The sequence below is a fragment of the Brachionichthys hirsutus genome, chromosome 9 (assembly GCF_040956055.1).
Source record: "Brachionichthys hirsutus isolate HB-005 chromosome 9, CSIRO-AGI_Bhir_v1, whole genome shotgun sequence".
In the NCBI taxonomy this organism is placed as follows: domain Eukaryota; kingdom Metazoa; phylum Chordata; class Actinopteri; order Lophiiformes; family Brachionichthyidae; genus Brachionichthys; species Brachionichthys hirsutus.
Genome location: NC_090905.1, coordinates 11,339,344 through 11,361,165, shown reverse-complemented (window position 1 = coordinate 11,361,165; position 21,822 = coordinate 11,339,344). Strand labels below are relative to the sequence as shown.

The 21,822-nt window shown below is 43.1% G+C and overlaps 5 protein-coding genes across 5 annotated transcripts; 1 reads left to right on the top strand and 4 right to left on the bottom strand.

Moving 5' to 3' along the window:
* Positions 1 to 39: 39 nt before the first annotated feature.
* LOC137899860 (ICOS ligand-like) lies at positions 40 to 2,314 on the bottom strand. Its single transcript, XM_068743909.1, has 5 exons — positions 2,170 to 2,314; positions 1,766 to 2,086; positions 1,402 to 1,689; positions 1,145 to 1,315; positions 40 to 192 (listed from the first exon to the last, which is right to left on the bottom strand). Exons 1-5 carry the CDS (start codon positions 2,312 to 2,314, stop codon positions 104 to 106), a joined length of 1,014 nt encoding a protein of 337 aa, XP_068600010.1. The 3' UTR covers positions 40 to 103.
* An 899-nt stretch (positions 2,315 to 3,213) lies between these two features.
* gtpbp6 (GTP binding protein 6 (putative)) lies at positions 3,214 to 6,938 on the top strand. Its single transcript, XM_068743737.1, has 10 exons — positions 3,214 to 4,283; positions 4,840 to 4,977; positions 5,067 to 5,137; positions 5,214 to 5,344; positions 5,455 to 5,525; positions 5,606 to 5,764; positions 5,862 to 6,070; positions 6,194 to 6,342; positions 6,520 to 6,672; positions 6,746 to 6,938. The coding sequence occupies exons 1-10, from the start codon at positions 3,908 to 3,910 to the stop codon at positions 6,870 to 6,872; spliced, it is 1,584 nt and encodes a 527-aa protein (XP_068599838.1). The 5' UTR covers positions 3,214 to 3,907; the 3' UTR covers positions 6,873 to 6,938.
* Positions 6,939 to 7,179: 241 nt separating this feature from the next.
* LOC137899685 (phosphatidylinositol specific phospholipase C X domain containing 1) lies at positions 7,180 to 9,123 on the bottom strand. Its single transcript, XM_068743723.1, has 6 exons — positions 9,042 to 9,123; positions 8,809 to 8,948; positions 8,093 to 8,221; positions 7,867 to 8,022; positions 7,592 to 7,778; positions 7,180 to 7,497 (listed from the first exon to the last, which is right to left on the bottom strand). The coding sequence occupies exons 1-6, from the start codon at positions 9,121 to 9,123 to the stop codon at positions 7,247 to 7,249; spliced, it is 945 nt and encodes a 314-aa protein (XP_068599824.1). The 3' UTR covers positions 7,180 to 7,246.
* A 2,418-nt stretch (positions 9,124 to 11,541) lies between these two features.
* LOC137899645 (phosphatidylinositol-specific phospholipase C, X domain containing 1) lies at positions 11,542 to 14,921 on the bottom strand. Its single transcript, XM_068743683.1, has 6 exons — positions 14,813 to 14,921; positions 14,179 to 14,321; positions 13,953 to 14,081; positions 13,148 to 13,303; positions 12,619 to 12,799; positions 11,542 to 12,538 (listed from the first exon to the last, which is right to left on the bottom strand). Exons 1-6 carry the CDS (start codon positions 14,919 to 14,921, stop codon positions 12,294 to 12,296), a joined length of 963 nt encoding a protein of 320 aa, XP_068599784.1. The 3' UTR covers positions 11,542 to 12,293.
* Positions 14,922 to 16,129: 1,208 nt separating this feature from the next.
* LOC137899058 (ras-related protein Rab-8A) lies at positions 16,130 to 21,122 on the bottom strand. The gene is made up of 8 exons (XM_068743065.1): positions 20,999 to 21,122; positions 20,493 to 20,553; positions 19,703 to 19,763; positions 19,169 to 19,246; positions 18,934 to 19,023; positions 18,762 to 18,827; positions 18,333 to 18,383; positions 16,130 to 18,237 (listed from the first exon to the last, which is right to left on the bottom strand). Exons 1-8 carry the CDS (start codon positions 21,120 to 21,122, stop codon positions 18,148 to 18,150), a joined length of 621 nt encoding a protein of 206 aa, XP_068599166.1. The 3' UTR covers positions 16,130 to 18,147.
* Positions 21,123 to 21,822: the final 700 nt, after the last annotated feature.

Genomic DNA, 21,822 nt, shown 5'->3' with positions numbered 1-21,822 from the left:
TTTATTAGAGGTAAGATTCTTAAAACAAGTCATTGCTGTGGAAACAGAAGAATATGAAGTGTATTAGTAGTCTTGGGTCAATAACGTCATAATTAGTCCACTTTTAAACACCGGTCTCCTTTGGGTCCGACTTCATCACTGCCGTCTCCTCAGTCACCTCAGTCTCCCGGTACGGACTTCTTCTTTTGTTTCCTGATGAGCATTTGAAAGCACAAAACCATGAGTTCTCAGTGAAATATTACACACGTTGATATTAGAAAACCTTTACTTATTTAAGTTTTTTTTTTCACCAGATGTTCTTAAATTCCCACACTGAATAGAATAATTTATTAGAATTATTCAGGAGCACTGCTCTGATTGGCTGGCTGATCCTGATCTGTTGGGGACAGTGGCTGTTCAGGATCAACCAGTCCTAGACTGTCACACCCTGTTGGGAACAATTCTGTGCTGAAAAATGTCTTTCAGTGCGGCACCACATCAAATGTCAAGAAAACTTTCGATTTCACTCAGATTGTCCTCAGTCAACATAATACTTTCAGCACAGGCAAAAAATAATATCCATTAGCGTCTGAAAGCTTTAAGGAGTAGAAATCATAGACTCAGCCAGTCGTTTGCTGCCTGCAAGACATATTCTTAGATTTTTCTGAAGAAATGTTCACCTCATCACGACTGCTGCTCGCAGCGCTCTAAGGTGTCACATGACCTTCACCATCAGAGTCACAAGCAACAGAGGTTGGGATTCACACACAGGTATTTTACATATTGTGACTCTACCTGATCTAATGCATGATTGACCTCATCATCGCAATGTTTTTCTACATAATCTGTAATTTCTCAGGGAATAATTAGAAACAAAATCAGGAATATTTAGGGGGTATTGACATAGAAACCTGGAGCAATAAAACCTAATGCTCTGCTGCATCTGTAACTCAGGCCTTTATGGAGGTATGCATTCCCTGTGAGTGCCATTCTTGTTTATTTCTTTATAATGTATATGTATTGATATATATTTTAATGATTATATGAGATGTGTGTATATTTTTTCAGCTAAATCTACAACAAATAGATTCAAATGATGAATTCTGTGAATTATTTTGACGCAAACGACGTCTGGATCAATCAATGTCTCATTCGAGATGCCTACCTCTTATAGATTGTTCATAGTCGCGCTTCTTCCTCTTACTTAGCCTGTCCAGGAAAATCTGGTAGCCGACCCCGACTATCACCAAGACCCCAACCACCGCGCAGAGAGCCGTGCTGAAGATCCACATGGCCTGTGATGCTCGGATCACAACGTGGCTGTCTTCCACTCCAACTGGGGCACCAATAAGAACCAGACATCAACGAACCAAGAGGGACCCACTGGAGTCGCCGACGCCTCGTGTCTCATCCATTACTCACGGATTACGGATGTCAAGGTTTCGTTGATGAGCTGGTTTTCTATGCTGCAGGACACGCTGGAGCCTCGGGAGATGTTCGTCGTCAGGTGGCTCGTAACGTTGAACAGATGGGAGTCTGGCAGGGGTGCCGTCACGGTCCGCACCGAGCCCTCGGGGGGCTCCTCGGTGTTGTTGATGAACCAATGGATGGATGGTTCTGGAAATCCCCCACGAGAGCGGCAGAGGAAGGTCAGCTCGCCTCCCTCTTCTGCGTCTTCCCTCTGCAGCAGCATCGGGGTGCTGAAACTGGCTGCAAACGGCCAACGAAGACGCAAATGAATGCCTTTCCGGCATCTGCTGAGATCGACTTCCCGTCTGGCACTGACCTGCTATCTGAAGGCACACGGTGCACAACACATCATTTGGGTTCTCCTCTGAAATAATGATCAGGCTGTAAATCTTGTTGTGCTCTTTGGGATCGACGGTGGGCAGCTCCAGTGAGAAGTTTCCCGTCTGAGCAGCGTCATCTGGGATGTTGGCACTGTTGGCGCTCAGCTCCTCCACGGGTTTGCGCTCCTCAAACACAGACCTCAGCACCACCTCCTCATCTCTCCTCCACTCAATGGAGAAATTGATCAAAGTTTCTAATCTAAGGGACAAACAGGGCAGCGACACCGGCCGTCCGACTATACCAAGGACGCACCGTTCTGCAGAGATGTAAAAGAGCACATGTTAATAATCAGGCAGGTCTTTGTGATTTAATGCGCGGGACCTGACGGAATGATCTCACCTAAGCAGGAGCAGGAACTGAGTAAACAGAGCAGCAGTCCTGCGCGCCACAGCGCCGACGGCATTGCTCTGGGAGGGCGCTTTTGCGCACGGGAGACGAAAAGACGCTCCAAAACGATCCACTTTAAATCCAAAGAGAAAAGCATCACCGACGCTCTCCGTCTTCTACCCGTTCCTTTAACACCTCCGAGACATTTCCTTGTCAGTCAAGTCTCGGCTTGTTGAGCCATCCCTATTGTGTTACCCTCGTCTCTTTTGAGCTTTGGTCTGATTGTACAAAAATACTGCCGAAAACGTTCAACACATTGCGCTAATAAACTACCCTCTTTCATTGAGCGGACACTCGATCCTGTCGGGAGCCATATTAACACCAGAATTGGCCCAACCTGTCGGACTTCTTTCAGGTGACACACGCCCTCACTGTGAGGAAAGCAGCGAACGACACACACACACACGCCAAATATAATTAAATAAGATCATTTAAACAAGTGCCCTGTAGATTTTCTATTTTAAGAACAATCACCAATAGGTATACAAATCATTGCATAGTGACATACTTATCCAGAAACCTTCTTTACAATATTTTACTGTTTGGAAATGATATGCTTTCAAAAACATTGTCAGTTGTATGACCACTAAAATAAAAGTAATCAGATTTATTTCTCTCATCGAGACATTTTCGTGAACACACGTCTTTTAAGAAGCTTGTTTGAACTTTTGAATTCAGAAAAAGAAGTTTAGAAAATCTGGAAAGCACTTATTTTTGAGAGAAATGTACTCACAGAGAAAAGTCATGTTCAAATAAATCTAGACCGTCCTTTATTTCATTTGAGCTTTTTTTATTTAAAACAAATACATCCAAAGAACGCTTCCTAATTGGCATCCTTCCCTTAGAGAATACATTTACTAATACTCCACATACTCTTCATAGACATGCAGAGGAGTTAGTTTTAAGTAAAACAAAAAAACACGTTCAACCATAATATAACAAGAATATTACCTTTGAAAATAAAATCAAAATTAAAATATATTTTTAAATGACAGAATGAATAAAATATATTTTTAAATGTGAGAACAGAATAAACAGAATAAACGTGTGAGATGATGGAGAATCAAAATATACATTTTATGTTGTACTAAATTGTAAATGAGATAACGCTACATTCTACGTGTTTTTAAGTTTGTTTACCTATTTTTTCAGGAACATTTATAGGAAATGATGACACAGGAAATGACGTATATAAAGTACTCGCATTATGACTTTAATTCTCAGCGAATTGTCTTGGAGGCTCCGCTTCCTTCAAGTTTGCACATAATGTTAATTTCGAGAGGATTTACAAGACAGATGAATATTAATAAATGTTATATGTACGTTTCTTATAACAATTTAAAGTTCTCAAAATGTTTATTAGGTAGGTCAATGTGTGGCGTACAATATACGTAACGTGAGGAAACACCGCCTGGCAGATAAAATTCCGGAACAAATATCCCACACTGCATCCAACCAGATCACAAGAGCAAGCATGCTTACTTTTTAGCGTAAACAATTGACTCTAGTTTTAACTTTAGGCGGTGATTATTACGTGTTGAAATCAAAGTGCAGCATCCGTGATTGTACTCGCGCTCCGCGTTGTTTTAAAGTCAAAGAAGACAAACATGGCTTCCGTAGCGCCACGTTCGGACTCCCAGTAAGCCTAAAGTAGACATCTGTGGTATCGATCCATCGGCAGGAGAGCAACATGACAACACTGAGGAGGATCCATTCGTGGCGGTCATTCCTCCAGCGACACTGGGCGCAGAAGTGTCCGAGAATACCCCCAACGACCTGCGGACCCCATCATCATCATCATCATCATCATCACACGGGCCGCCGCTCAGCGGCTCCCCTCCAGCTTCGGGCCTTTGCGCTCTCTGCTCGGAGCCCGGGCCGCTCTGAGGATGACTTCGGAGTCAATCGCGACGGAAAACCAACCGCGGAGGAGGAAGAGGACGACGGCGAGGTGGACGAGCTGTTCCAGCAGCAAGTCCCTACGGGAGCCGGAGAGGGCCAGCACAGGGTGTTCATCGTCCACCCCGACGTTAAGTGGGGACGCAGGAAACAGCGCCTCACCACGGGTAACAAAGGCGCAGCAGCGATGCTCCCACTGAGGTGCGCTCGTGCGTAATTACGCACGGCTGATACGGTCTTCGCGCAGCGAAAATCTTCGTTGCGCACAAAAACAAAATCCAACCTAAATTGAAAATAACATAAACATTCATTTCGTGCTATTTCCCACTGAGTCAGTGAGTGTCCGGTGACTGGCTGCTCCGGCTAATGATGAGATTCACATGTTTTTACGCAGCTAATAGACGCCATTGTAAACGGAGTTCCAGGACTCTCGCTGGACCACAGAACACACATCCTTTCCTTGTTCATTTTATCTGTTTTATTTGTTGATTTTTATCTCTTGTTTTTATGTTATTTATTTTTATACTATTGTGCACTTTTAGATTTGCTTTCAAATGTAAAGTGCGTTTAAAATAAAATGTATTATTATGGTGTCGTCCGAGGGACTGCTCAGGGAGTTTGTGTGTTTGCTCAGACGCATGAACAATTAGAGGGAACATTGCACAGGAGTGTGTCGCTCATGCTGGCCGATCTAACGCACTCACCTGAACGTTCTCTCCGCAGCCGAGCTGATGATGGCCGAGGCTGTGGGTCTCGTTAACACGTTGGATAACTGGAGAGTGGTAGATACGGTCATCCTTTCCACCAAGACACCGGAGAAGAAGAAGATATTTGGCAAAGGCAACTTCCAGTCTCTTACAGGTAGCATTGACTTCGTGTCCGCCTGTGAATTTGCACCTTAGACCAGTAAAGCTTTATGCGATGCATTTCGTGTTTCGTCTTCCCTGCAGAGAAGATACGGGAAACCACAGGAATCACTGCCGTGTTCGTGAACGTTGAGCGTCTGTTTCCTTTGTCTCAGGTGAGCGTATCTGATCGCTTTCTGGCTGGTTAAAAAAAATAAATGTTTTGTCTTTTAACAATTTTCATCCGCACAGAGGGAGATGCAGGAAGCATGGGGGGTTAAAGTGTTTGACAGGTACACGGTGGTCCTCCACATCTTCCGTTGCAATGCCAGGACTAAAGAGGCCAAGCTTCAGATCTCTCTGGCAGAGATCCCCTTGTTGAGGTAACTTTACTCACTCAAAATACTCCACAGCTAATATAGATTTCCCTGTATTTGAACCCTCTGTTGCTGCTGGACTGGGACTCTCACTTGTCTTTATGCGATGGTGGCAGATCTCGTCTGAAAAATGAAATGGCGAACTTGGACCAGCAGGGTGGAGGCGCCAGATACATCGGAGGTTCAGGTAAAAACGGGCAGGAAGGGTGTGTTTTGCCTGGTTTGAGCGTCAGAGAGGAGCTTCAGCTTAGTGATCGGTCTTTACAGGTGAAACCCTGTTTGAGGTCCAGCAGAGACTGTTAAAGGAGCGGGAGATGAAGATTCGCTCGGCGCTGGCGAAGGTGCAACAAAGGAGAAACCTGCTCCGCTCTCAGCGTAAATACAAGGAGTTCCCCACCGTGTCCGTGTTAGGATATACAAACTGTGGTGAGCGGATGGGACCAGCCGCGAGGTGTGAAATTCAAGCTTCAGTTGGACGGCGTTGACCACCTTTCTTTTGCTTTAATACCCGTCGTCCGTCAAGGGAAAACCACTCTGATCAAAGAGCTGACCGGTGACAGCGGTCTCCAACCCAGAGACAAACTTTTCGCCACGCTTGACGTCACTGTCCACGCCGGCCGGCTGCCCAACCACATGAGCATTCTGTACGTGGACACCATTGGCTTTCTTTCCCAGCTGCCCCACCAGCTCATCGACTCCTTCTCCGCCACGCTTGAAGATATTAAACACTCGGTGAGTAGCCGATGCTCACGTCAAGAGCGTTTGGGATCAATTGAAGGCTGTTTGGATCTCGGGACGTTGCAAGATTATTTTTTTTTGGTGTGGCTACAATTTGTCCTTTTTTGCACCTCCCAGGATCTATTGGTTCACGTCAGAGACATCAGTCACCCGGAATCGGTGAATCAGAAGGTGAATGTACTGAACGTCCTCACCAAGCTGCAAATTCCTGACAGGCTGATGAGCTCCATGATTGAAGTCCACAATAAAATCGACCTCATTGACAAGTAAGACACAAATCCTGTTCTCCACACACATTTTTAGGGGGTTGCAAATGTGAAAATAGGTCATTGATGGACATTTGATGGGATGAATGTCTCTTTTCTGGGTAATATATTTTCGTAAATGTGGTTCAATCTTCAGAAAATGAAAACATTGTGATTTGTCCCCCCCCCCTTCCTCAGCTATCAGCCCACAGATCCTGCTGCACTGTCAATTTCTGCCCTGAAAGGACGGGGCCTGGATGAGCTGCAGAATACGGTGGAAGAGAAGGTCATGAACGCGACAGGAAGACTCAGTTTGGACATCAAAGTCGACCTCGGCAGCCCTCAGTTAAGGTGAGATCGGCTTTTTGCTCACCGTGCTTCTGTTTTTAATGATCAAAAAGTAAAAACGCATCTTCATCCGCAGTTGGCTGTACAAGGAAGCCACCGTGCAGGATGTGCAGGTGGAAGCAGACGAAGGCTCGGCTGTGGTCAATGTCATCATCAGCAATGCTGCTTATGGACGCTTTAAGAAACGGTTCAGCGACAGGTAGCTAGAGGAAGGGGTGGGGGGGGGGGTTAGGAAGCGCTCAAGACATTACTGGACCACACAGGAACGGGTCGGCTGGCGTGTTCTTTGCTCATCTCTTCAAGCCTCATGCCCCCCCCCCCCCCCCCCCATGAAATAGAACTGCCCTGTATTTTTTTCAGTGTTATATTTCTTGAATGTCACCTTCATCCTTTTTGACTGATGCCCAACTATCCGCTCACACTACAAACAAGTGCATGTGAGTAAGGAACGCGTTAAAAGATTTAATGTAGACGAGACCGAAATAAAGTGACAAAAATATACAATCGGAAATAATCAGGTATGCAGTATTTATTTTGAGAATGATTCCAGCAGGAGTAAATTACAGCGAGACGTCTTTCATCTAATGCAATTCTTCTTTAGCAGTTTCTGGTTCAGTGCAATGACCAGAGGACAGAGAGGAAGTGGACCCAAAAAGTCTCCCGCAATGATGTTGAGGCTCTTGGGGCTCGACCCTGGCTGCTGGTCCTTCAGCCATTTCTGCAAACTCTCCCAGTTGCTGAAGGTCAGCGTCCGCAGGGACTGGCATATGTGCTCAACAATGTACGACCGATCGGTCGTCAGGTTCAGGCCGGCGACAAAGAAGTCGCCTTTTGGGAGAAAGACGGCAAACAACACGGTAGCTTCTTGAAAACACACTCGAATTACAGGAAGGAAGTGCAGCAAAATGTAAATGAAACGCACCTGGGCGTCCCTGGTTCTTTTTGCTCTCGAGGTAAGTGATCACTCCCTTCGCTGTGGGCTGGTCGGCCCACCAGTAGGGAATGGCGGGCCACAGCTCGTCTTCATTCAAAGCTTTTCCATGATAGTCATAAGACAGGATGACCTGATACCCAGATTTCCACAGACTCCGCAAGGTCAGGACTGTTTCCTGGGGGGGGGGGGGGGGCGGGGGGGCAGAATAGGTTGTGTAAGGCAGCGTTCGCGTCACGAATGAGCTGCATGAGGAGAAAACTAACCGTCCAGGGGCAGAGCTTTGAGTCAAACAGCTTATTCAGGGTGGAAACGAAGGCTTGGTGGAGCTCATAAGTCATTCCCTCAAAATGGCTGCAAGCTAGGATAACGACCTCCTTTGGATGAGCGTGCAGCCAGCTGGCAACAGACTGCAGCGTTTCCTGTACAGGAGGGACGTTTTATAGTAACAGACTACAAGAGAGCAAAGTTTAAGTCAGCGACGGCTCTCACCTGGGCGGTCAGGTGCGTGTATATGGCGTGCTTGAAGTACAGGTCGTTGGATGAGTCGTTGGGTTTGTGTGCGATGCGGAAGTCAAAATACCGAATCCCCATCGAGAGCTGCTCCTCGATGCTTTTGTACTGCGAGGAAGAGAAGTTCACAAGACTTTCGTAGAAGCCATATGGAATTACGTATATGGTAGTTGTATATGTTTCATAATTACTAGAAATGAGTAAATTGTTCAAACATGTTATTCCAATCGTTGAAATATTAAATTAGCCGACTCAAGCTTGAAACTGAGGCCGAAATGAAAGAACTACAAATAAACTAGCTGCCCGTGGAACGTCTGAGGAGTGGCGGTGGGTGGATTGATTTCAGTTCCTAAATCAATCTCCTGTTGAAGTCAATATCTAAATCCCACAGTTTAGGTAAATGTTAATTTATTTCATCAAAAGGCGCACAACTGAAAGCCATTCACTACATTTTGAGTTTAAATAAAACATTTTAATGTGCCGCATCAATATAGATTTCCCAAGCGTAACATTTAAAGCTATCAATCAGTATCAATGGTAATAATAGATTGTGTTTTCCAGAGCTCGGCGTGTTTTGGATGCGTTGCAGGAACACAAGTTAAAAACACAAACGCACTTTTCCTCGTTTTGCTCCTCACACCACTTTTGATCCATATTTCTGATCGGCTCTACTTTACACACACACACACACACACCTGTGTTGTAGCCCATTTAATTATGAACGGTCTGGTGATGCAGGGGAAGAGTCTATCCAGGAGCCGCAAGTTGTCTGGTTCGGACGGGACCAGCGGGGAGCAGCAGCAGTCCAGGCAATAAGTCATGGCATCGTGGCTCCCTGACCGGGGGGGTGCATTCAGACTTAAAAGGTTGTATATAATGTCATCAGTATAACTGTCTGAATATAAGGCCAAATGGAAGAGAACCTTACCGGGTATAGCGAGGTTCGATAGGGGGACGTCCCACAGCTCCTCGGGCAGAGATGCCATCCAGTCCTCGGAGCTGAGATCCATGACCTGCCGGAGAGTCGCCAAAAACCCTCGTCTGGTCCGCTGACCGGGGCCACAGACTTTAATAAGGATCATCGATGCGTCACATTCCTTTGGAAGAGGAGAGATTAGTTTGAATTTCCTGATTATTCTGCGGGCGCGACGCCACTGCGGCCACTTGCGTTATTGTGGTTCTACAGTAAATTTCTCCTCGTGTATTTCTACACAGGAAGTACAGGGTTGGGTTGATGATGTGAAAATGAAGAAGTAAGGGGCACTTTAAGGGCAGTCGTGTGTCTGTGTGTGTGAGTGTGTGTGTGTGTGTGTGTGGGTGGGTGGGGGTTGCAAAATTCATAGTGATTGATAGATGTTGACAACTTTGGGAGCAACAACATCTTTAGTCAGAGCTTCTGCTTTTGTTCTACCAAGAGTCATTTTCTTTACAATTTCGGAATCATGCAGTCTTTTGGTTGAACTTGTGTCCGCAGTCAGCACCGTCGTAGCCGAGGTTGTGCTACACCCGAGTCAGGTGCGTCACATTCCTTTGGAAGAGGAGAGATTAGATTTAATTTCCTGATTATTCTGCGGTGTTGGCGCAACGGAGAGATTAGATTGAGATTAGTCAGGTGAAGCACACAGCTGCTGCTTTTACCTAAGGAAGAGGACGGCAATTTTAGTATATTTGTTGATTTGTAATCAACATTTGCCATTCTAATTGAGCTCTTTAATTATTTGCAGTAACTATGTTCATTATGAATCTGTATTAATTATGTCTTTTATTTATGCATTTATTTTTAAAACTGGTGTATTATTTTACACTTCTTTCTGACAAGTGCAACTCTTGAAATGTTAATCACTTTTAAACTTCTATGCGGTTCAGTATTATATATGCCTACCAGATAATTTATTGTCTATTTATTCGTCTCTCTTATTAATTAAATCGGGCGCATATATTGTATTTACTATTTGTCGTAGCTATACACAATAAAGAATCATTAGTAGATTAATAACATGAGTAACATTTTATTATATATTAGAACAATTTTCAGCTTTCTTGCGAACACGTTCGCTGCGTGCTAACCGAAACAACCAAATAGGCTATGATGACGTGCAAGACTGTGATGGGCCGTACTTATCTGTTGACGGAAGTTGTTCCTCCGGAGCAGATGTTTTTATTGTTTTTATAAAGACTTTATATACATAACTCAGTGCAAACTCACTGTACAGATCTCACCCTTCGACCAATAGGCTATGATGAGTAACATTTTATTATATATTAGAACAATTTTCAGCTTTCTTAAGAACACATTCGCTGCGTGCTAACCGAAACAACCAAATCGGCTATGATGACGTATCAGACTGTGATTGGCCGTACTTATCTGTTGACGGAAGTTGTTCCTCCGGAGCAGATGTTTTTATTGTTTTTATAAAAACTTTATATGTACATAACTCACAGTACAAACTCACTGAACAGATCTCACCATTCGACATTACCCCAAACATTCACATCTTCAGAGGTTAAAAAAGAAGGAAATCTAACGGCGAGGTATATAAAACCAGTAATACAATTATATGTGCAAAAGGAAGGAAAGAATTAGAAGGAAAATAGATAAATACAAATATACAGGTAAATTCAAAATAAATTACAAACAAGGGGTTTGGGAAAAGTTAAGTTCTGGTATAAAAGTGTACAGTTTATTTGAATGGGGATTATGTCATTTTCTGTAGCAGGGACTGCTCATTCTTAATCTAGCACTAAGAAACGAGTGCTTTGTATTTATGTTGTTTTAGTTATGTTTTTCAAGAAAGAAACAACTAAATGAATAAATGGTGTGCATTTTTTACATCTTCCCAGTCACGGGATACGACACGACGAAACACATTTACAACTGTAATTTAAATCTTACCTCTTTAACAACATTAAATATGTTATAAAAATGACTGGAAGACACTACTAATAAAACATTAACCTGTTTAAGTTTAAAGTTCAAAGTCAAATAAATTTAACACAAAAGTAACACAATTTATATTATGTTTAATGATCCTTTTTAATTATCACTTTGAATTGTTATTTTTAAACTAAGGAATCTGATGTAATTACACTTAAAACTCAATTTTGTAGTGTTAAGTACATGACCCTAAACTACCGCATTGTAAACAGCTCTATCAGGCTGAGGGAAGAAGCTATTTTCCGGATATATGCAGTACTATTTCATTCATACAAGTTAAAGTCTTCTATAATGGACTCATTGTCAACCATGGAAATGTTTGCACTGAAAGGATCCCAGAGCAACAGAGTCTCAGATGGATAATGGTGTACAAACTATTGTGATGGCATAGAAAAGCATTAAAGAAGAACACATGGCAACAGGGAACACAAAAGATTTTTAATCACATGGCCCTTTACAGCCTGAAAGCACCATAGACAATTCTTTTGTGTACATGAAACAAATGCCACAGGGAGCAGAGATCGACTCCAGCGATGTCATCTTTGAAGGAAACCGTTTAAGATGGATTTATAAATCTGGATGTTCATAGATTGAAAGTGTGTCTATTTGCTGGAAGATTCTCATTTACTGTAAAAGCTCATTTCCACAGGTACGAAGGTGAAGCGTTACTTCACATATAGGCCGTACCTGTTGGCCACAGTAGATCATAGAAAGAACAGTCAAGTTTTAGTACATGCAAGTCAAGTGTTCCATGCATATTGCATATATTTTATGTTTACTTTACATTCACTAAGAATAAATACAAATAAATACTGTATTGTAGGTGATACAGATGAGCTACTTCTTCCCACATCATAATTATAAAACTCATGGTTAACCTTACATTTACACGTGCTTATTAAACACATTTCTTGTGCTTGCTCATCAATAACGCCTCTGTGAAAATGAGAAGTATCATTATTGCTTTGTACACCATAACATGAAATTAGTCGCCTCTACAGCAGATTGCATAAATAGTTGTTTGGAAGCAAACAAGTGCATATCAAAATACCAAAATGTTCGTCTTCAAGCAGCTCTAAGACTAAAGTGCATATTTCACTGCAGTGCATTTATATCTGATGAATAATTCAAGTATTTGAGTGTTTTTTTTGCCACTTCTAACAAAACAAGCTCGCGTGTATTTCATGCTGTGCTTCACTTTTTTTGTGTGCAGAATAATGCAAAAATAGTTTTTTTTAAAAAAGGTCATGTGGACCATTTCAACAGTTTATCATTCAGCGCAACAACAGTTGGTACAAACTGGCTCTCTGTGATAAAGTCCCCAGCGATGATATTGAGCGAGTCCGCTCTGGAACCAGGACTCTGCTCTTCAACCCAGCTCAGCAGCATGGGATATGTGGACATCACCAGGTCCTTCAAGGACTCAGTGGGGTGTGTGCAGATGTATTTCAGGTCCTCTGTCAGATTGATTCCAGTGACAAAGAAACCTACTGAAGCACAAAACACAAATCAGTAGTAAAATACTGCATCATTTAAAAAGTCAACAGTTTTATTCATGACTCCAGAATACCTGGCCTGCCGTGCTTTTTTCTGTGTTCAAACGCCTCGATGAGAGCCTCTGCTTTGCATTTGTTGGCCCACCAGTAAGGAATGTGTGGCCACAGGTCGCTGTGGCAGCTGACTATGTTGTGTTCATAGGACACGATCACTGAGCACCCTAATGCCCACAGGTTTCGAAGAGTTAACATTTCCTGAAATCAACAGAACAACAGGTTTAGTTCCATTGTCAAGCGTCAAGTATCTATATATATATTTAACAGATGAAGGCAGTGCTATTCCATCTCAAAGAAACCCTTAATCAGGCCAAACGCTGCAGTCAGATGCAGTATATAGTTTCAGAAGCTGAGAACTACAGTTTTAGCAAACGTTACTCCAACAGGAGTAAAATAAGTATTTATGAGACGTGGATTAGTACAGGTCGGCACTGGACACCAGACAACACTTGTTGGTTTTAGCCTGTTCCCAGGCTTCACTGACAATAATAGATCAAAGCCAGCTTTACACTTTTAAGTGCTCGTTTAGAATGGAAGAAGTCGTACCGTTTTGGGACAGAGTTTGGAGGTGAATATGTTGCGTATAGTTGTGAGCAGCAGCGCGTGGAGCTCATGGTTCAGGCCGAGGAAGTGGCTGAAGGACAGGATGACCACCTCCTTGGGATGACCATCAAGCCACTCTTTAATCTCCAGCAGAACAGTCTGCAAAGCAAAACCACAAGCTCCTCTTTAGTGCACAACCCACAGCCGATTCTCAATAACACAGGTATAAAGTGTGTAAATATTAAGGCCCAGCTCTCTGTTAGAAGTCTTCTGGCATTCACACATGTCTAAAATATAATTCTCTCTCAAGTGTTTAAGAACCTGCCAGAACACCTCTGGATAATCTGGGATCTGCTGGAGCAGAGGTTAGTGAAGAGGACTCTTCACTAACAAGCGGTCTGATCCTCCATCCTTAATGGCCAGTGGACAGAATAGAAATAAGGATCTCTGGTGGATTTATTCCAAGTTCTATTCTATAAAGTTTTATTTGGTGGCTGGTCGCCCTTATTATGTCATTTGTGGCATGAAATCTGCAGTTTTAATGGAAGTATTGGCAGAAAAGTATCACTTTAAAGAGACAAAAGGGGACACAATGTGTTCACTGGTCCTGCTGCTGCAGTCTTAATTGTTTTTAGGGTTGTGTATGGCTAACATTAACAAATATTAGCTACATATCTCGACTGACCTGCTGCTGTTCCACAACATCTTAGCATTTCCTTTTTAATCTTACAATTAGCTCCGTCAAGGAGGTTCTATTCTCACTGGTGTTTGTTCATCGGTTAGCAGGACTGGCGTGCCTTTGCCCCACCTCCACAGTGAGCGTGGTGTAAACGCCGTGGTAGAAGTACAGGTCAGCGGAGCCGTCATTGGGCCTGTGTGCGATTCTCAGGTCACAGTATCTGACCCCACAGTCCAGCTGCTGCTTTATGGTGCACTCCTGCAAAAAAAAAAAACACCCGATGCAGTGAGCTCCGGCTTTAAAAAACGTCCTCGAGAAACACCGAGGTGATCAAATAGTTCCGTGATTGATTTACCTGTGTTATCGCCCACTTGTACACAAAGGGGCGAATGAGGGGCTTCATGTATTTGTCAAGCTTTTGAAGCATGTCCGGCTGGGTGAGGTCCACAGGAGATCTGTCATTCATGTCCAGACAGTAGGTTATTGCGTTGTGGCTCCCTTCATGGAAACAGGTCAAACATGACATAGAAAAAAACATTTTCACTTATTTAACAACACATATTTAGCATAACAAATGACACAATGCGAATAAACTGCATGTTGTGCTGTTGGACTTTTAGCTGTGTATTTCTATGTGCAATGAACAGAGATGTGTCCAAGAGCCTGTTGAGGTAATTCAGACATTTGGTTCAGACGAGTCCGGGGCGCCTCCCTTTGGAGGGTTTCCAGTTTATATCCAACCGGAAAAGAAGATCCATAGTGGACCCGGTTACTCGCTGGAGAGACTGTAAAACTCATATCCTAATGGGAGGAGTGTCGATGGGATGAGGAGCAGCTCCGGCTGCTGCCGCAAGCCCATCACAGGTAATGGATGGATGATGGATGGATCTAAGTGCATCGCTGACTCAGCTGCTCATGCTTACTTTATTTATTTAAAGTGGCTTTATTGAAATGCAGCACGTTTCATATAGAGTGCTGCTGCAGCCTACCCGGGATGGCCAGGTGCTCCAGCGGGGTGTCCCACAGAGCGTCCGGCAGGTGAGACATCCAGCTGTCCATGGGCAGCTGTCCCAGGCTCAGCCCGGACGCAGAGGACATGCTGCGTCCCGGCTCTGTGTTCGCGTTTACACACACGCAGAGAGAGACTCCCGATGTTTATCCAGTATAAAACTTCATCCCCAGAAGCCCAGAGCTGCGCCGGAGCGCTCATTACTCACCGGATCAAACTGCTGCCGCCAAACCAGCTGAACCGGCGAATCCGCCAAGCACCGCGTTTATAGTCGCCACAAGTCGTCCATCCTACGCCGCTGTGACGCACCACGGCTCGGTTCCGGTACCGGTTACACCCGCAGAGCCCCGGATAGACTATCCACGCATGATCGGGCTGTTTCGGGAGCCGCTCGACGCACCGGCTGTCGGTCGGTGCAGCGGGGAGGGCGGCGGCACCGACAGATGAGCAGACCCGCGAAGGCTGGCTCTCTTAAAGTGCCCACGAAAAGGGTACGGAAGCCGGCATGGAAGCCCCCCCAGCGTGCCGCAGCCCGCCTGAACCCACAGGTGGAGGCGCAGCAGGAACGTCCCATCTGCTGCTGCTGAGGGACAAACACCTGAGGTTACGTCACTGAGGGGGCGTGGCCAGACCAGTTCCATTCACAGCAGCAGCATCAGCTGTTATTTACCATAGGGGACAAAAACAGTCACCACGCTATACGAAAATATTTACTTCAGGTGAGTCTTAAATTAAACGAGTCACAGGTACAAACCCTAAAACTGAGTGGATAGATAAAAACTAGAGGATTCAATTACCTTTAATCTATTATTGCTGAGATTGTTTGTTGTGCATATATTCTAGTTTAAGTAGAACCATTAAAGCTTTTCCACATTCATAAGCTTGGTTTTGGAGGAAGTGCGACCAATTCAACAACCTCCAGCTGATAAATTGGTTTAAGTCATGCTCAAATCTCGAGCACCTTCCTGGAAGACATTATTTTTATTCGTATTGTTAAATTTGTATTGCTAATTGTGGGTGATTTATGTACGAAGGACTTTCAACGGAAACAAGACCGCAAGGGCTTTTTTGAAATGCTCCTCTTAGACAGGATGTTTGACTTTATTTGTACTGTAATACATGCTACTGTGTGACTGTACTCGTACTCTAACATTCTATCTAATAAATATATTCATCATCATCATCTGGTGGTGGCCGTGAATCTCCACAAATCAATAGCGAATAAGGCGATTCAACTTTTTAAGAATATAATTTTTAATAAAACAGAAATACACATATCTACGAAAGGTGTAGATAAATTAGATAGATGAAGTACAATTGTTGAAGATCTTATTTACAGTTGCTAAATTATTTATGAAAGTGACAAAATCCAAATTTAGGCAAGGAATGCATGTCGACAGGAAACGGCAATTTTACAAATGGAGACACAAATGACTCCATTTAATAGAGGAATTATGCTTGTTGTACAAAACCTAATTTAAGTCTAAAAACCTCATTTGTTTGAATCAAATGAACTGGAATAATCTGAGAGAACCAGTCAAACAATCCCCAGAATAACCTTTTTTGTGTATCGACAGGTTTCCACAGACACAGTGACTTTTTAATAACTTCTTCAGGACCACTAGAAAGGATTTGCTCCCATTGTGAAACATCTGAGTGGATTTAAATCAGCTTTAACTCCATTTTCCATTCTTACATCTGAACGGCTCGAAAGAGCAACGAGAACAGATTTCTGATCCTCTCATCTCACATTAAAACCTTCCCAGTCAAGCTTTTTCATGTTTTATACACCCACAATGCATAGTTGAGACAGCCGTGATACTGGGACAAAACCAGACATGAGGTTTGTCTGGGGAGGGGGGGGGGGGGGGGACTGGACTTCCTAAAACCATCAAAAACTAGAAAAAGTTCATGGAAACCTGAACGTGGAACTTCTCTATCACAAACATTCCGTATATCTTATCATGCAAACTAAAATGAGACGGTTTCAGTGCTCAGAAGTTTTTCGGAAGCCCGGGCAGCGTACATAGAAAACCGCTGCATGAACAGTCTCACTTTCAGTGAAGATTCGCGAACAAAACAAAATGTTACAATTTTTTTTTCTTAAACAGAAACAACGGAGGAAAAGTGCATCATCAATAAGATATATTATAGGGCACTTTTGTCATTTTGGTGCTTTTCGTTTCACTCCATAAATACTGCTAGAGAACAGCCCCTATCCAAGGCCCAGAAAACCGTTGTGTGCAACGGAACCGACAACAACTTGAAGAATGAATACTAGAACAGTTTGTTCCATCATTGCCGCGCTTCCTTCCGTGTCGCTGCTGTTTAACTGCATCGCTTCCAGGTGTTCAGCAGTTCGGGATAATGCACCAAGTGAAGTGCATCAGATTACATCCACCTCACGCCCATCTTACCCACAGAGAACGCAACACAAAAAATGATGAGGTAAGCACCTACAAAAACCAAACCGGTGTGCCCTTAAAACAAGCGGTCTTTGTCAACCCCCCCCCACCCCCACCCCGACAGGACTGCAACCATGTGAACAGTTAAGATTCATACATTACATTGCACATTTTTCGTTCATTCACCCGAGTGTTTGAATGACAATAAACACTTCTTGATTCTCGATTCATGATTCTTAAGGTGTTCATGAGAGGAACGGAACGTCAGCGTCAGGAATCGATGGAAGGACTCGAGTGAGGTGGAATGAGGGGCTGCTGTCTAAAACGGTGCCTTGATAACTAAACCATACTGGCAGTCCTGTATAATGATATATTGCTCTTATAGTGGTGTGATGGACAGTAGCCGGCAGGAATGTGCTCTCGTGACGTGTTTGAGAGAAGCCCATTGGTTGGTAATCTTTGGTGAAGGTCTAAGGAGTCAGGCTGCTTTTAGCGACGAAGCTCAAATAAGTGCAGCATCACCAGACGACACTCGTCCTGCAGTGGAAGAAACTCGAGAGGTATTAGACACGGCAGCGAGCTGTAACGCTTCGACTGTCTCTAGAAGCAGTCTTTAAAAGTTATTCAAATCTAAGGAAACAAACCGAAAGCGTCAATCTGACGAGCAACTGTAAAAGGATTTCAGGTCAAGCACGTGAAAGAGGCCGCACAAGTTAGATTCACGGGTGTTAGGAGAAGACGAGCAAACCCAGAGAGCGGTAAATAGCTTTGCTCTTGGATATCCACAGAACAGAAAGAGGAAAAGGATGAAGGAAGACGAGCAAAGCAGGATCAAAGCGATCAGAGTCCAGTTCTGTCCGGCGGGGGGGGCACAGTTAAGGCGACGGCGGCGACCGACTCTCCCGTCTCCTCACAGGAGCGTGCAGCGGAAGAAGCTGCTCTTCTTGGGCTGTTCTGTAATCTTTACACCTTGAGTGCTGCCTTGCGGGGTGTTACCCTCCTACAAGACACACACAAATATGAGAACATCAACAATACTAGACACACACACACACACACACACACACACACACACGCTTCTCCTGTGCTTCTCACCAGCTTCTTGTCCATTTTCGCTTTGATGTCTCTGGCGAGGGTTAAGAAGGCCTGCAGAACAAAACACAAAATCTTTTGTCATCTTTTTCAACTTTCTTAAAAAAATAATACATTAAAAATACTCATTTTTAAAGTTTATTTCAGTTTATGATTCAGTTTCCAAGTTATATAAAAGGAGTTGAACATCTGAAAGCAGTGATCCATTATACATAAAAGAGAAGTGGGGGAAAGAGGCAAATATTGAGCCACTAGCAGATAAATGAACTGTTATTTTATTGTTTTTCATATGCAGTGTATATATACACACACATATCACATGTCAAATTCCTATTAGCACTCTGATTATTCGCTACTACACAAATGCAAGATATAAAGTTGGTCACTTCTAGCAATAATACTATGAACAAGAAGAGAAAATAAGAAACTCACATTCTCTACATTGATGTTTGCCTTTGCACTCGTCTCCATGAATTTGATACCATACTCAAGGGCCAGCTGACAGCAGGAGAAGAGACACGGCATCACCGTCAGCCATCAAATATGTACGTTCCCCGGGACAGTCAGTCTCAGTATCCATTATTCATTCAGTCAAAATGATCACCTTCTCTCCTCTGTCTTTGGAGACCTGCCGCTTATCATTGACGTCACATTTGTTCCCGAGAACCATCCTTTCCACATCTTCTGAAGCGTGCTGCAGAAGGAAAATTTCAAACACAGAAAATTCCTAATAATATACAATGGTTGGAGTTAAGCATACTGAACTCTGAAGTCTAATACTCTTGTAGAGAGAGAGACAAACACACACAATAACTCCTCGATAATGAAAAACACGTCACCTCTTCTATGTTGCGTATCCAGTTCTTGATATTGTCAAAGGACTTCTCATTGGTAATGTCATACACTAACATGATGCCCTGGAGAGATCACAGAAAAAAAACAAGACAAAGAAGCAAACAGTGAACTTATCACTTCTTCTATAATTCGGACTCAAAGATCAAGTCTCTTAATGGGATTTTCCAAATTTCATAACAACATTCATGTGAAATGAATCAAATGATTCTGTAGCCTCAAGTAAAAGCATGACATTCGAATACCAAAGGGAAAAGGGACCATCTAGGTTTGTGAAACAAAATATCCAGATCCAGGCATCAAGTTCAACCTGAAATATTGGAGACGCTAACAAAAGCTCACACTGATCGACCGAGAACGGAATTCAAAAGTGCATAAATAGTAGCAACAACAATGCTGGGAGGGACTTGGATAGCTCCATGGTCACGATGAGTTCAGACAGAACCACCATTTGACACATACCGATCCCAGAGGTAACCCACACTGTTGCACGAGTTATAAAAGCTGAAAATACAACTTACCATGGCTCCTCTGTAGTAGGCTGTTGTGATTGTCCTGAATCTTTCCTGTCCTGCTGTATCCCTAAATAGAAAACAAAGCCGGGATTTCATGTTGACTTGAAGTACCGGTATGTAGTATCCACTTATAGTAGTTAGTCATTAATCAAGTCATAACAACAGATGATTATCAGAGATTCAGTATAATTTCCATTTTTAACATTGAGCTTAAAAAATAACTAAGTAAATCAACCCCCTGGCTTCCTTATTTCCCCAGTGGGAGATGACACACTGGATACGAGTTACCACTACATCCAAGAGTCAGCAGAATTTGTTGGAAAATGCCAAGTCAGCAACATTCAGGACACAAGATGGTGCAAACCGCCACAAACTGAAGCTTCTGTTGCTCGACAGACGAGATAATCACTTCTTTCTACTTGAAATACTAAAAGACACCCAGACAGAATGCCAGGTTAAGAATACTTTCACATACTTTTAAATTGTTTCCCCATTGGTTCTAATCTTTGCTCAAAACAAACAACCACTGAAATCCAGCAGATGCATCTTCTTCATTTTGACCTTGTTGAAAACGCCAAACCAACGCCCCCCTGCCCTCGTTTTCCTTTACTACAGGTCACACCGGCACACACAGGATCAAATGATTCTCGTATTACAGTATATACCATGAGTTACTTTACAATAAATTGCATTGTATTTGCTTTCGGAAGAAGTAAACTGCCCAACAGCCATCAAACCTCTTGTGCTTGTCGCCCAAAATGGTGAGGTGAAAACACTTAAATGATGACTCTCTTACCATATCTGTAGCTTGATCTTCTTTCCATCTAAATCTATCGTTCTGATCTTGAAGTCAATACCTGAGGAAAAAGCACACAACTCGTGATTTTAGCACATCCACCACCAGGCACAGACACTCACTCAGCATCCCACTGATAATAGCATTGATGATTCCAGAAGCGTAGCGTATTGATACTCTGTAACTTTGGCAACCGGTGTAGTCAGCTAATCAAAGGAAAAATGACACGACCCTCACCCATTGTCAACTCTGGGACGCTAGCTTAACGGTCGGTTTGGTCCCAACGCCCATTCGGGCTAACAAATATGCGATTCCAAAGTATAGTATGCTTAAATCGGTTATATATATATAAAAAAGGTTGTACTACAACAATTAGCCTGCTTCCTGACTAGCCGCTACAAGATGAATGCTAGCCAGAATAGTTAGCAACATCTTAGCATGACGGGTTGGGCTGCTCCTATTTTATTTTTCTTCATAAACAACACTGAAATGCGTCTTTCACTCACCTATAGTTGAGATAAACGTTGAGTTGAAGGCGTCCTCTGAAAACCTAAATAGCACACAGGTCTTACCGACGCCCGAATCGCCAATTAAAAGTAGTTTAAACAAGTAATCGTAAGTCTTCGCCATGTTATTAGTTAGCTTACTACTGCGGATATCCGGCCCTGCGTGACGTCATTGGTTATACATTTCCTGTTGGTCCAATCACCTGTCGTTATTCTCCGTCGTCGTGGCTCAGGAAGTCCATTGTTTCCGGTTAGTTTAGTTAAAATATAATTTGAAACCAAATATTTGTTAACTATTGGTTTGAAAAAACAAACACAGAAAGTGGAATCATTATTAAAAATCTAATTTGGTTAACACATCTAATGGGTATGGTGCACTTCGCCCATCGCAATCGGACAGGTACTAAATGATTTATGTTTAGGATGAAGTTAAATATTTTTTCTATATTCACATCTCATTGTTTAGTTAAAAAAACTGCTTTACAATAGGCTTCGTTGTAAAAGTTTTCTGGTCTATCTACTGATATTTATTTTTGTGCGTCTATTTTTGTACTAATGTTAAAAAATGAGTTGATACAGGTCAAGGAACCAGCATGACCAGCTCTTCCACTGATCTGTTGCGCCTCCCCTAAAAGCTCGAATCCCGCCTTGTAGAACTCATCCGGGACGAATTAATAATATTAATCAAGGGGGAAGTCACAGTTTACTGGCTCTTATTTGCGTTATACGAAAATTAGGATGACAGCAGAATAGAGAATGGATAAAAATGTATTCTGAAGGTGGCAAAAGAGCTCGATCAATCCTGTGGGATTTCATATAATTGA